This window comes from Oncorhynchus mykiss, chromosome 13 (genome assembly GCF_057628025.1).
Source record: "Oncorhynchus mykiss isolate SJ-2025 chromosome 13, ASM5762802v1, whole genome shotgun sequence".
In the NCBI taxonomy this organism is placed as follows: Eukaryota; Metazoa; Chordata; class Actinopteri; order Salmoniformes; family Salmonidae; genus Oncorhynchus; species Oncorhynchus mykiss.
This window is the reverse complement of record NC_143034.1, coordinates 38583706-38598828: the sequence shown is the minus strand read 5'-3', so window position 1 is coordinate 38598828 and position 15123 is coordinate 38583706. Positions and strand designations below refer to the sequence as shown.

Below are 15123 nucleotides of genomic sequence, written 5' to 3'. Positions count from 1 at the left end.
CCGGCCGTGATTGGGAGTCCCATAGGGCAGCGCACAATTGTCCCAGCGTTGTCCGGGTTTGGCCCGGGGTAGGCCGTCATTGTAAATAAGAATATGTTCTTAACTGACTTGCCCAGTTAAATAAAGGCTACATTTAAAATATATCAGGCGCTGCTGGAAAAAAATGCTTTCAAAGTTAGCTTTATCTTGAGGCATCCGTCAAATTACATATCAGCTGACAAAATGTATGGCTTTAACACACTTATATTTGATTGAAGCTGGTTTACTATTTTGAGTATGTAATGCTGCAGGATTAGGCCACTTTTCAGGGAGTTTTATGTGTAATCAGATGAAGTCTATTTCTAGACTCAAACACATGAATTTATTTAGTTCAAGACTAGGCCTAATCTGTGTCTGGGAAACCGCCCCAATACGTAGACTTTTCCCTTGATTAATTTCTTATTTAGATAGAACTATCCCTTTTTAAGGAGAAATACTACTGCACAGTTCTCAAATACTGTATGTTATACTTTGCTAAATGCTGCCAGTTATGCAAGATATACATAACATTATTGCACTGTACAAACTTCACTGTCCATGATGCCTTTTACAGTGTTCAGCTCTATTTATTATTCTGATATCTTACTCTCTCCCCCCCTTTCTCGGCTCAGTGTCAGTATAGTAATATCAGCAATGCCATACTTTTTCTGGGGCTTTTAACTTGTAATATTCTGTTATTACAGATTATATAACGCCATTATATGGGTATTATTTAGGCTGTTTCATGCACGTTATTGCCTCTTGGATAGGATACCACTCAATCCACTTTCAGACCTACAGTAGGTGAAAAAATGGGATTTGAAACTTGAAAACAGCCAGTTGAAAAAAGTAAGATCCCAACTCACCAGCAGTTCCCACAAATCAAACTGACACATTTTCTGAATGTGTGATGTTGTAAGCCAGAATGTGGTTGTTACAGGAAGTTCAAACACGTTTACAAAAATGTTAATATTTAAGACAGAATTGTGGCCATTGATGGTGAGCAAGGACATTGCTTATTATCAACTCATTAAGTATATAGTTCTCTCTATTACATATAAGCCAATAGAAAATGTTTGACAAGTTACTGCCATTACTATGTGTAATTGTCACTTTTTGTGATGTGATGTGTGCCTATTTCTGTTACATTTCCTTACGTTTATTAATTCCTTTTGTTTCAGTGCTTGCCTTTGTTTTGTGTTTTACAGTTCCTTTGGATATTTGATTTTGAAGTGCATGCTCCAACCTGTTTCTCCATCAGATCCTTGCTCCGCCGTGGCTGTCATGTGCATGATGACAGAGTGACGTGAGTGTGGTCACCAAGCTTTCTGTTCTCCTCATAGCAGAGGGGTCACACTAAGGACACCCACCTTTGACCTTTCTGTTATACTTATATCAATAACTAACCAAGTGATGGTATTTCTATTGCTAGGACCCCCTTATTGTTGCTTGCAGCTATTTTATATAGCAACAGCTATAAGTGGATCTATCTACATAGCAATAATATTAGAGCCACATTCGGATGTGAGATATTTGTACATTATTGCTCACTCTCTAACTTACACTTAGATATTCTGTTTCTTTTAGGTTTTAGCAATGTGTCAGAGCAGGGTCCTAATTCTGATGCATACGCAGTTGAAAGCAACAAACTTGAAAGCAACAGAATATCTACTCGGAGCGAAGGTCACGTCACCAGCAAACCGCGAGGGTAATGTGAGAACGAACAGCATGTTCTGCGCCACTGATACTGCCATCCCAAGCCAAACACAAGAGATTGAGTTACTCAACTAGAGAGGCGCAAGTCAATTTTCAGATTGTCAGTATAGGAAATGAATCGACATTTAGGAAAAAATTCGAAGGAGTTATTGAAAGATTTCAATTCAAGTTCATTTAATATTAATTATTGATATTGACTGGATTAAAATAGAATTTAGCTCAACTACGTTATAATACCATTATGGTTTGACCCAAGTCGCTCACTGAGCCGAACACACAGATATGCATTCATGAGCTTTTAGTAGGATTTAGTGTACAGATTAAAGGTGTGACCCCTCACTTATGTTTCTGTCTACTTTATTATTTAGCTTTTATTTTTACAATTTAGATTCACTGTGTTTACATTAAGCATTCATAACTCCTCTACGGCACTAAATGCTGGCAACAAAAGCATTGATATTACCTATATTTGACTTCGGCATCTTATGGCGCATGTCAGATCGAGTAGTCAAGGTCAAATATAGCATTTTCAACGTTCGATGGCGTGCTTTTGGGTCTTAAGATGGTTTGTATTGCATGTGTCCTCTATGTAGCTGTTGTGTCATGTTTATTTGGCGCTAACGGATGTGGGATGAATGCTAGTGTAGTGTAAATGTAAATCGTTGTCAGTCATTTTATTTTATTCCATTTGTTGTCCTTATTATTTACTTCACATTTAAGTAAACATTTAGATAGGAATAGTTTGTTTTTTTAAAACCACCAGATTTTGGAGAGTGAACAGTAGGGATAAACCTAGAAGGAAGATGTGTTAAGAATTTTTCTTTTTCTAAGACGTTGTTGATGTTCGTCCGTCACTAATACTGTTTTATTTCCTTTCAGCCGAGAACTGTTGCAGGTTTTCGAGGAACTGTCCGATATGCCTCAGTCAACGCACATAAAAACAAAGTAAACAAATGTTCATGTTGTCGAAATGTAAATGCTGGAAAATGTATTCTGCCAATTTTGCTCTTTTGAAATAAACGTAGAACTTGTTAATTATGTTGTTGTACTGTCAATTGGTGGTGGGCAACCATATAATAAGGAATTACAATACATAACCCCTCTAGTTATTTAATAGGATCTCTATGGGGGCAACCTTAGGTTTGGCACTATTAAAAGGGTGTAGTGTACTAATTGAAACGGTATAGCGTGGATATCATTCATAATCTTTACTTTTAATTTTTTCTCTCCCCAGGAAATGGGCCGCCATGATGACCTATGGTCTTTATTTTACATGTTGGTGGAATTTGCAGTTGGACAGCTACCATGGAGGAAAATCAAGGACAAGGTAGAGTCCCTTCACTCGTCCACGACAGACCCACTGTATTTCTAGCGAATCGTTAAAGTCAAATAATCAAATCATACGCAAGCTGAACAAAACACAAGCCTTTCTGGACCTTCTTATCTTTCAAACTCTTAACAATGTAAGTAACAATTCAACATTTCACTTAGTAGGTATTTATTTTGTAATATGAGTTGCGCCTTCGAAATCAGATAGAAATAAATGCATGTGGCATATCATTTTGTACGCCTCTCGATTCTTTGTATGAAATTGTGCAAACTCCAAATTTCACAGTGTGTGTTGGCTCCGTTGAAGTTGCATATAGGATGGTCTAATTTGCCCCTACACCCTTGATCATTTTCACTCCGTCAGCTTTCGGGCACTTGTGCCACATGGCGCAATGGCTAAATGGAGGGGGAAGGGGAAAGGACTGGTTTGTTCAGCTGCTGAATGACAATTAAATAAAGTCAAACAAATATATAATGTTTTATTCTGGGGTTTTTTTGCGCAGGAGCAAGTTGGGCAGATTAAAGATCGATATGACCATAGGATGTTGCTGAAACACATGCCGTCAGAGTTTCATATCTTCCTCGACCATGTATTGGGCCTGGACTACTACACCAAGCCGGATTATCAGGTACCTTTCGCAGTATAGAGAATAAGGAAAGTACTTTGAAAGTGTTTTGAAATGCTCCAACAAATGTCTCTTTTTTTTTTGACTGGCCACCATCTCACTATTCCGGGGACTTTTTTGTATGCTCACACAAACTGATATATTGACTTCATCAATGCTTCCTAGTTCTCCCTATGCTATTTCCAATAGCTAAATTGCATCTAAAATGACACCCTATTTCTTATGTACTGCACTACTTTTGACCAATATAAAGGAAGTAGGGTGCCGTTTGGACACAACCAGAGTCTAATTTGGAGTTGTTTTCTATTTGGCCGGTCAAGGGAAAGGGTCTATTTAAAGATTAGGGTGTCATTTGGGATGTAGCCAAAGTCAAATTTCCTTTATTTCCCAGCTGCTGATGTCGGTGTTTGAGAACAGCATGAAGGAGCGCAACATCACGGAAAATGAGCCGTTTGATTGGGAGAAAGGCGGGACAGACTCCACACAGTCAACAAGCGCCTCCACCCAACCACAGCACAACACACGGCCCACCGTCGCCATGGTGGGGTAAGGACCCTGATATATTTACCATTAGGATTAAAAGGAAAGTCCACAATTTTACACTGCAGGGCAACTTTCTGCTTGCAATTCATTTAACACTAGAACCGCTGGGCCTCGAGGAACCCCCTTCAGGCTAATGAGCAGTGATTCTGACTGCAACACTAACAGTGTGATTCATACGTTTCATATGTGCTATCACAAAAATTAGTATTTGGTTGTGTTTATGAAGGTAACATTTGAGTAAAAAAAAAAACATTTAAAATAACACAATAGCATTTTCATTTGTTTATGTTGCTGTAGGCTATATGTAAAAATTCAAGTTTTCAATCAGTTTTATTTGTGGAGTGCCTTTGTGTTGGAACACGGTAACAGCTTCTTTGTAATGATCGTTGTCCTCCTCGGATGAGGAATAGGAAGGATAAGACCAAAACGCAGCGTGGTAAGTGTCCATGTTAATTTTAATAAATAAACTGAACACTGCAATAACCAAAAAACAACAAAGAGAGAGCGTGAACAAAACAAAAAATGTAAGGTGAAGACACACAAAACAGAAAACAACTACCCACAAACACAGGTGGGAACAAGCTACCTAAGTATGGTTCTCAATCAGAGACAACGATAGACAGCTGCCTCTGATTGGGAACCATACCAGGCTAAACACAGAAATACAAAACATAGAACAAAAACATAGAATGCCCACCCCAACTCACGCCCTGACCAAACCAAAAATAGAGACATAAAAAAGGAACTAAGGTCAGGACGTGACATTCTTTTAATAATGATTAAATAAATAAAACATATTCCAACCACCAAGGCGCATGGTTAGCACCAACTGTACTTGATAAATGGTGAAAATCTGCACAAATGTAATAATGTCATTATAATGAATATAAGTATCGATATGACAGCAGTAAAAAAGAGTGGATTATTTATACGTTGGATACCATGGCGAATTTGTTTCCAGGCATCGCATTCTCATTTCTTTAACACCAAAACGAAGGTGACGCATGATCTCTCTGAAGCGATCCCGTGACATGATTTCTCTGACCTGGCTACACCCCTGGGGCCTGCTCTCTGTGATGACATTTTGTACTGATAATCAGCCTGTAGCATTGTCACTGGCTTGTTGTATCCAAACGATGCCGTCTCTTCCTCTCTTTTGTCTCTCACATTTCATTTATTGGAGGCGAGGGCACCTGCTGCATGCTGCATGCTGTTCTGTCTAAGACCTTGGAGGTGTAGGTTCACGCTGAGGCTCAGAATCTGAAGAGTAATCAGATGTCATGAGTTATTTTCATTCAGTTCTAGTAGCAGGGCTAACACAGCATGTGCATCCGTTCGTCTTTGTCTTCTTGCCATTGTAAATGACGCACGCTCTCACTGTGTACTCCAAGTAGGCCTGAGTAGACTGATGAAACTGCTTGGATTAGGTGGACTGATAGAGGGTACATATTTAGGGTATACATATTCAGATTATGATTACATTATACCAGTACAATATAATGGCCTGCCTTATTCTTCATTCAAAATGGGTAATTACATTCTGATTATCAACTGGGCACTGTCGTGGAAGGTGCAACGGGGAAAACCATTCAAAAAATGAGATGCCCTCCTGAAACTGGTTATAACTCCAGTTCGGTTTGTGATATTAACGTTCTACCTACGGTTATATAGACTTAAGAAAAGTCAAGGACGGTGGGGGGATTGGCTTTAAAAATGGCAGAGTAATAAAAACAATTATATGAATGAGCAGTCGAAATGAATGCTTTAGTGGTTCTAGTGTTAACAGGGACAGTAACCATTAATCAACATTTCAGTGTTCCAGCTGTGCCAGCTGAAATTCATTAATTCATGGCAGATTCACATTTTGTAGTTGTTGACTTTTGTAAGCAGAACGTTTCCCCATTGTGTATGATGATGTCATATTTCTGCATCTTCGTTTATCTTAGAGTCTTTTTCACCAGTTGGCTGTCTTTGATACTTGACATTTACAGTATCAAATCACAGTGCAATGGCACAATACATTAGATCCTGAAAGTGCCACAACATGATAGTGCAGTCACAGTGCTCTATTTTTAATCTGTCTTTTATACATCTTTCATGGGAGCTATTGTTTGACTCACTCACCCAAATATATTATTTTTGAAGATTCTCTCTCTCTCTGATGACTGTCTGGTTTGAAGCTCTTTACTGTTCAGGCTGCCTAGACACGCACAGACTACACACAGCTGCATGACTTCCCTGCGAACACAACATCCTTATCTCTGGAGACATCGTTAGTGTTTTGGTCGTCATCACACATGAGGCTCTATCCTAAATGGCACCCTATTCCCTAAGTAGTGCACTTTGACGTCATATTGCACTATGTGGGGAATAGGGTGCCATTTAGGAAGCATCCTTAGCCTCCCAGTGCAAAAGAGAAAGAACTGGTTTTGTGTCCATCAGTATTGCTGTCACACCTCGAGGCTACTGCCACACTGCTCATCCAAACCCTTTGAAATGCATGATATTGAATTCTAAACTAGGCTGTAAAAGGACTTTGAAATACCAGTTTACAATCAATGTTTCACTGAATAAATAGATGTTTACTGAACTTTGAGGGTTGCCTGTACAAAGTGCATTAATTAAGTGCATGCATAATTCAGGAAATAAAAAAATAAAAAACATTTTGGAATTGAGTAGGGCTGGAACAAAAACCTGCATTCCCAGTGGACATATATTCACATATAGGTGTTATACATGTGTTTATAATATACATTGTGTACATCCTTGGGCCGCCGCTGATCTTAATCAACTGATTTAACCTGAACCCATCCCGCAACTCCCATCCATCTTCTCCCACAGAGCCCTAAACACCCCGGTGCCTGGAGACCTCCAGAGAGAGAACACGGAGAACGTGCTCCAGGACGAGCACCTCAGCGACCAGGAGAACGCCCCTCCGGTCCTGCCTCCCAGTGGGAGCCGCCAGGGGGGCGAGGGCGGTGGCCAGACGCCCGCAAAGGGCGAGGGATGGGAGGACACCGACTTCAACCGCAACAAACTCAGGATCAGCCTGGGCAAGGTGAGTAAGGGGGAAGGATGAGGGGAAGGAGAACACAACATTTTACTGTATGGCATCTATGTAGATGTTGTTCTAGCGTAGCTTATACTGTTTGTTGATAACAGTATTTTTAGCATTTTTTATTAATGAAAAATATGGGATCGATTGTTAGTTGGCTGGGTAGAGGATGATAGACGGACATACAGATGCACAGACTGAGACGAACATCCAGACAGAAAATGTGTACACTAGACAGGCGAAGGCCTACCCTTTAAACTCCTAGCAGTGGTAATAGACACATTTTAGAATGAATTACTGTTTAGCATACACCATCGTGACCTCCTGTCTCTCCTTTCCCCTCCCGTTTCTTCCCCTCCTCTCCCCTCTGTGTCTGCAGGGGGCCCAGGAGGGGGATGAACCCAGCAGAGGGGCCTGTCCCATGTCGCCGTGCCGGGCAGGAGGGGCCCCAGAGTCCCCCAGTGGCCAGGTGCGCTCCCTCCGGTACCGCCGCATCAACAGCCCAGAGTCAGACCGCATGTCGGCCGCTGATGGGAGGGCCGTCGATGGCTATGGCCAAAGGTGACCACTACAAACCAGCTCTAGTATTAGTTACAGACCTGTACTAGCTTTTAGTATAGTAGTATTTAAGTATAGTAGTTAACCAGGAAGTGCATTATGCTAAAATACATTTAGTATTGTACCTAGCTACATTAGTCTCTTAGGCGTTCCAGGAAAGTCCTTTGGGTTAGGGTCTGTGTAACTGCTATAAGCCTATCTATTATAGCCCTCCACTTTAATACTTAATTCAATACTTAATGTGTGTGTTCTTTTGGTCTTTTGTTGCATCTGTTTGTGCGTGCTTGTGTGTCTATGTGCACTTCTACATCCTCGTGCTTGTACCTGTGTGTATGTGGACATATCTGTGTGCCACAGTATCAGGTCCCGCATGGACATCCTGGGCTCGCCCTCGCGCCACATGTACTCGTCCCAACCGGCCATGATGCTGTCTGTGGACGACGGCCTGCAGCGCGGGCGGCACGGCGAGGGCTCGGTGGCGTCCGTGGACCAGGAAGCCCACAGCAATGCCTTTATCAGATCGGTGCCGCTAGCAGAGGAGGAAGACTTTGATAGCAAGGAGTGGGTGATCATTGACAAGGAGACAGAGCTGAGGGACTTCCAGCCCACCACGTCGGGCACCACAGATGAGGAGCCTGAGGAGCTGAGGCCCTTGGAGGAGGGAGAGGAGAGGAGGAAGCTGCGGGGAGGAGGTGGGCCTGAAGGTTTTATGTACATTCAATAATGTGAAATTTCAGTCAGTTCAATGTTGTTCTATTCAGTTCTGTTGTATTCAGTTCTGTTCTATTCCGTACAAGTTGTGTTGACGATGATGCTCATCTCTCCTCTGACATTAAAATATTATTTAACGTTTGACTTAATCCGACAAACACTTTTCACGCTACTGAGCCGAACCAAAGCATTTGTACTGAGCTGACCTGGTTATGCATCCATCACATTTGCTGGAACCGTGCTGAAAAGGACCATGTGAAAATTAAATATTCAACCCATCACAGTTTGGTTCCGGTTGGCATGATATGGTGAAAAGGGTACTAGATTCCTAACCAATCCTTTGTTTTAGGGGCGGAGATGGTGGTGCGGCCCAAGACGACCCACACAACCAACAGCAGCCGGGGCATGCTCACGCTCACCGAGGAGGAAGCCTCCAGACGAAGTGGGGGAAGCCCCGCCATGTCGCCCTGTCATTCACTCCCACCAGGCCGTCCTATCGGACCCCAAAGACCGGTAAGAGATCGGGCCAACCTTATTGGTGGAGGGAGCCTTCTCTCCTTGCATGTTCATGGTAGTCGGCTCAGAGCTGGGTCGCCTGCTGCACAGTGTGGTCAATCTTTAGATGATATGGATGAGACCCACCTTAGCGGTGGGTGTTGTTGATCTATCCAGATTATGTAAAGATGAGCTGTTCGGTGCCCCCTCTGGTCGGGATGTCCATTAACATGCAGTGGTAAACCAAGGGTTGCGAAATTCCGATAATTTAACCCAAATTACCTGTTTTTCCAGAAATCTCAGTTGGAAGATTCACGGATTTCCGTCTTATTTCCTTATAATTCAAGTAATCTTTCTAGAAAACCTGGGAATTTTGCAATCCTACAATTTTGCAAGCCAGTGGGAAGTGAATACCTTGGCGGGGGGCGACCATTATTCCTGCAGCCATTTTAGTGTCAGTCACACTGTCATTGGTGTGACATATCCTGCCAGTGTAAAGAGAGAAAATGTGCCTTTTTCTGTGTCAGCAGGCACAAATTGTTCCTTTCCATCAGTTTGGTTTTGCCCATGACTTTTGGTTTTAACCATTGTTTTGTAATGCTACGGTATGAATGGGAGACGTGGCTTTGCTAACTGCATATTCCAGCATCAGATCAGATGTAGTATTACATATAATAATTATTGAACAGTTTATGCTTTTTGGGTGAGATGGTGGCATGAGTAGGGTTGTTTTTGATAGGTTCTTTCCCCCCAATGTATTTCTACAATATTTTCTCAATAGTTTTCTCAATGACTCCACAAGCATTTTTTTCATTTTACGGTTCCGGCAAATGCCAGATGGGCCGGTCCATACCCCGGGAAGATTCCTGGTCCCAGTACGTCCCTGTATTCGGGTTGACATTTGTTAGGGTTGCACTGCACTTGATGCCCTCGTTATGACACACTGATGAAACAAGATATATGCATACATGATGACACTTTGTCATTCTGATGAGAATAATGTAACAAACATCCAGATAGCCGTAGCAAAAGGTTTTTGTAACAGAAATATCATCTTTGGACATGTTCAGGTGGTGCCACCAAGTTTCAAAATGTTTTCTTCATACCGAACATGTTCTTGACGTCAGTGTTATAAATTCCTGACATGAAAACCTTTGGTTGAAAATGTTAAATTAAAACATTTAAACAGTGGGTCTTCCCATCAGGCTAGGGAAACATATCCCACCGCTGCCACCAAATGTGATTAAGCTGACCGTTACCTCATACATAAAAAGATGCAGAAAGAAAATATGGGGAATGTTCAAGTCTTTTAGGTGAATTATAGAGGAAATTCAGCAATTTCTTGGAGAACAATTGAAGTTGACAAAATGTTTCTTTTTATTGTTAAAACCAATGTCCCGTAGCTTCCATTAGGGTTTCAGTTCTTCAGGGGTCTTCTAGGTGAGAATGTAATGCAATCATACTATTTTGCCCAACAATGATATCTGTATTATATTTAATTTTTGTCACGTTACACTTTCAACTCTGAAATACCGCTTTGTACACAAATATGTGTCAAGAAACAGGCATTTAAGTATGAACCAAAGACACATCCATGAGCATTTCAAAGAGATTCATAAATGCTTTGTTTTCCAACGCTCAATCACTGGTTGGCATATGGCACAGGTGTCAAAACGTACTGACCAGAGCTCAGATCCTGCCTGCGAGGAGGTCCAATCACTGGTTGTCATATGGCACAGGTGTCAAAACGTACTGACCAGAGCTCAGATCCTGCCTGCGAGGAGGTCCAATCACTGGTTGGCATATGGTACAGGTGTCAAAACGTACTGACCAGAGCTCAGATCCTGCCTGCGAGGAGGTCCAATCACTGGTTGGCATATGGCACAGGTGTCAAAACGTACTGACCAGAGCTCAGATCCTGCCTGCGAGGAGGTCCAATCACTGGTTGGCATATGGCACAGGTGTCAAAACGTACGGCCCAGAGCTCAGATCCTGCCTGCGAGGAGGTCCAATCACTGGTTGGCATATGGCACAGGTGTCAAAACGTACTGCCCAGAGCTCGGATCCTGCCTGCGAGGAGGTCCAATCACTGGTTGTCATATGGCACAGGTGTCAAACGTACGGCCCAGAGCTCGGATCCTGCCTGCGAGGAGGTCCAATCACTGGTTGGCATATGGCACAGGTGTCAAAACGTACTGCCCAGAGCTCAGATCCTGCCTGCGAGGAGGTCCAATCACTGGTTGGCATATGGCACAGGTGTCAAACGTACTGCCCAGAGCTCGGATCCTGCCTGCGAGGAGGTCCAATCACTGGTTGGCATATGGCACAGGTGTCAAACGTACTGCCCAGAGCTCGGATCCTGCCTGCGAGGAGGTCCAATCCGGCCCACGGGTGGCTTGATTATTTTTTTGAAACAATATAAATGTTTGTTTTTTTTTGGTGGGGGGGAACAAACTCAATATACTTTAAAATGACTAAAACCAAATTGAAACTGTGTTGAAATGATAATGGACCTACATACATAAATGTTCTTGACTGTGTCCAGCTCACTAATAATCACAGAATTTGAAAGCTAGACAATCAGGGAGCATCAAAAAGTCCCAAAATGATGGATAGACTGTTTTGAGTTTGACATCCCTGGTTGAATGAAGGTCATGATGAGTTGATTATTGGAAACAGGTGTTAGTGCTGGGTTGGGGAAAAAACCTGCACATCCAGTATCTCCCTAGAGTTGGAGAACCCTGATTTGCATAAACTGTGCATGCTGAAAAGAGTCATACATGGCTACTGTGTATGTCTAATGGGAGGCCCATACACATGGTGTGAGTACAGTAACACTGGTTCTTTATTTTTATTCCCCTGTGCCCAACACTAGAGGGTGCCACAAAACATCCCTCAAAACAACCTAACTCAGAGCAGAGTATGAATACTATACAAAGAAAAGTATATGGACACCCCCTGAAATTAGTGGATTTGGCTATATCAGCCTGAACAGTGTATAAAATCAAACACACAGCCATGCAATCTCCATAGAACATTGGCAGTAGAACGGCCTTACTGAAGAGCTCAGTGGCTTTCAACGTGGCACTGTCATGGGATGCCACCTTTGCAACAAGTCAGCTTGGCAAATGTTTGACCTGCTAGAGCTGCCCCGGTCAACTGTAAGTGCTGTTATTGTGAAGTGGAAACATCTAGGAGCAACAAAGGCTCAGCTGCGAAGTGGCAGGCCACACAAGCTCACAGAACAGGGCCACCGAGTGCTGAGGCATGCAGCGCGTAAAAATCATCTGTCCTCGGTTGCAACACTCACTACCGAGTTCCAAACTGCCTCTGGAAGCAATGTCAGCACAAGACCTGTTTGTCGGGAGCTTCATGAAATGGGTGGCTGAGCAGCCGCACACAAGCCTAAGATCACCATGCGCAATGCCACGCATCGCCTGGAGTGGTGTGAAGCTCGCCGCCATTGGACTCTGGAGCAGTGGAAATGCGTTCTCTGGAGTGACAAATCACACTTCATCAAATTGTGTTTCACATACACATGGTTAGCAGATGTTAATGCGAATGTAGCGAAATGCTTGTGCTTCTAGTTCCAACAGTGCAGTAATATCTAACAAGTAATCTAACAATTCCCTAACAACTACCTAATACACACAAATCTAAAGGGGTGAATGAGAATATGTACATGTCAGTCTATGGATGAGCGATGGCCGAGCGGCATAGGCAAGGTGCAATAGATGGTATAAAATACAGTATATACATGTGATATGAGTAATGTAAGATATGTAATCATTATTAAAGTGGCATTATTTAGTGCATTGTATAAAGTGACTAGTAATCCATTTATTAAAGTGGCCAGTGATTGGATCTCAATGTAGGCAGCAGCCTCTCTGAGTTAGTGATTGCTGTTTAGCAGTCTGATGGCCTTGAGATAGAAGCTGTTTTTCAGTCTCTCGGTCCCAGCTTTGATGCACCTGTACTGACCTCGCCTTCTGGATGGAAGCGGTGTGAACAGGCTCGGGTGGTTGATGCCCTCGATGATCTTTTTTGGCCTTCCTATGACCATCTGGCAGTCCGACGGATGAATCTGGGTTTGGTGGATGCCAGGAGCATGCTACCTGCCATAAAGCAGAGTGCCAAATGTGAAGGTTGGTGGAGGAGTAATGGCCGGGGGCTGTTTTTCCTGGTTCGGGCTAGTTCCCTTAATTTCAGTGAAGGGAAATCTTAACGCTAAAGTATATAATGACTTTCTAGACAATTCTGTGCTTCCAACTTTGTGGCAACAGTTGGGGGAAGGCCCTTTCCTGTTTTAGCATGACAATACCCCCATGCACAAAGCAAGGTCCATACAGAAATGGTTTGTTGAGATTGGTGTGGAAGAATTTGACTGGCCTGCACAGAGCCCTGACCTCAACCCCATCAAACACCTTTGGGATGAATTGGAACGAGCCAGGCCTAATCGCCCAACATCAGTGCCCAAACTCACTAATGCTCTAGTGGCTGAATGGAAACAAGTCCCTGCAGCAATATTCCAACATCTAGTGGAACGCTTTCCCAGAAAGACTGGAGGCTGTTACAGCAGCACCAAATCCATATTTATGCCCATGATTTTGGAATGAGATGTTTGACGAACAGGTGTATTTATCTATGAGGTTAGGGTGAGCAATAACTTCCAGATCATTTGAAAGGTTTGAATGGAAAACGGGATACAGCTCTATATGAATGAAACAATGGCCCTCACTGATAAAGGACAACAGCCAAAAAAAGAACAAAACTAACAAGAATGTCAGTCAGTAGTCACTGAGATGTGGTTTTAACTCCAGTTAGTTCAGATTGATTAATTAAAACAATAGTGTAGTTGGGTCATTCCAGTCCATGTTGTGCCCCTTTGATATTTCAAATAGATATTGTGCATCAATATTGGATTTTATAAGCCTATAATATTAAAAATGACCCATCCCCTAGGGCCGATATTCCCATCAAAATCCGTCTGTTTACCCAACCACCCCAAACCAACCAAGGCTTAGACTTGAAATACATTCATTAGATTTTTATATGAATGAAGTTTTGCTAAAGTGCCAAAATGTGTACATGTTCCTCTGTGCACTCTGTGACATCTCAGAAGAGTTTAACCTACTTAACTGCAACATTTCATAAAGCCCTAGTTATTTTGTTGCTTTGACAGTCATTTCTGAAGATTCATATTTATTTTGTGATTAATTTTAAGTAGAAAAAAAACTCTTCCTCACTTTAAGGTCCACCCTGTTACAGGAACTGAACTCTCGTTTTTAATACGATTTAAACTATCTTTTAAATATATTTTTCTTAAAGGTCCAATGCAGCCATTTTCATCTCAATATGAAATCATTTCTGGGTAAAAATGAAGTACCTTACTGTGATTTTGGCCTTTTTAATGGAAAACAAAGAAACCAAAATAGCTCCTTAGCTAAATGAAATTTCTCAAGCAAGAATTTAGTTAGAACTGTCTGCTAGTGGTTTGAGAGAGGGACCTAATTTGAAGGAGCCTAATTCAATTTGAAAACTAGCTGTTATTGGCAGAGAGTAGGGCAAACTCTCTTTATTGGACTTAACTTGTACCACCTGGCGATGTCACCAGTTGGTTCAAAAATCTCACCCAGCCAAACAAACAGCTTTTACACTTAAAGTGCATTATCATCATTTTCACAGAATTATTCCAACCTCATAGTGTGGAAATATTTATAAAACACAGGAAAATCTAGTTTTGGACTGCACTGGCCCTTTTAAGAACATTTAATATATATAGTCAAATCATAGTGTAAGGCAGGTGAGCTGGTTCTACCCTTTTTGGCCATGTTTTGTAGTGGAGAACTGAGTGCGTTTGAGCATAACATGTCAACCATGTTACCCATAGGTGGACAGGCTAGAAATGTTTTAACAATAAAAAAATGTTTGAAGCTTGCATTCAATTGCCCCTTCCTGTTGCACACAACAAGCTTTCGTTCCCCCTATCACAAGGGGTTTTATGGCTGATTTAATCCTGTTACTTTATTTGGCACTTTTTTACTAAGTTGAACATGTGCTCATCATGACAGA

The 15123-nt window shown here is 42.1% G+C and overlaps 1 protein-coding gene across 4 annotated transcripts in view; it reads left to right on the top strand.

Moving 5' to 3' along the window:
- The window catches only part of LOC110486076 (tau-tubulin kinase 1), a 50261-nt gene that overhangs the window by 16893 nt on the left and 18245 nt on the right, over nucleotides 1-15123 (top strand). For all 4 annotated transcript variants that reach the window (XM_036940730.2, XM_090196148.1, XM_090196150.1 and 1 more), the window contains exons 7-14: nucleotides 2614-2679; nucleotides 2969-3061; nucleotides 3567-3692; nucleotides 4081-4235; nucleotides 7074-7290; nucleotides 7667-7848; nucleotides 8203-8537; nucleotides 8906-9069. In XM_036940730.2, coding sequence (XP_036796625.1) covers nucleotides 2614-2679; nucleotides 2969-3061; nucleotides 3567-3692; nucleotides 4081-4235; nucleotides 7074-7290; nucleotides 7667-7848; nucleotides 8203-8537; nucleotides 8906-9069 — 1338 coding nt within the window. The remainder of the gene's footprint in view (nucleotides 1-2613; nucleotides 2680-2968; nucleotides 3062-3566; nucleotides 3693-4080; nucleotides 4236-7073; nucleotides 7291-7666; nucleotides 7849-8202; nucleotides 8538-8905; nucleotides 9070-15123) is intronic.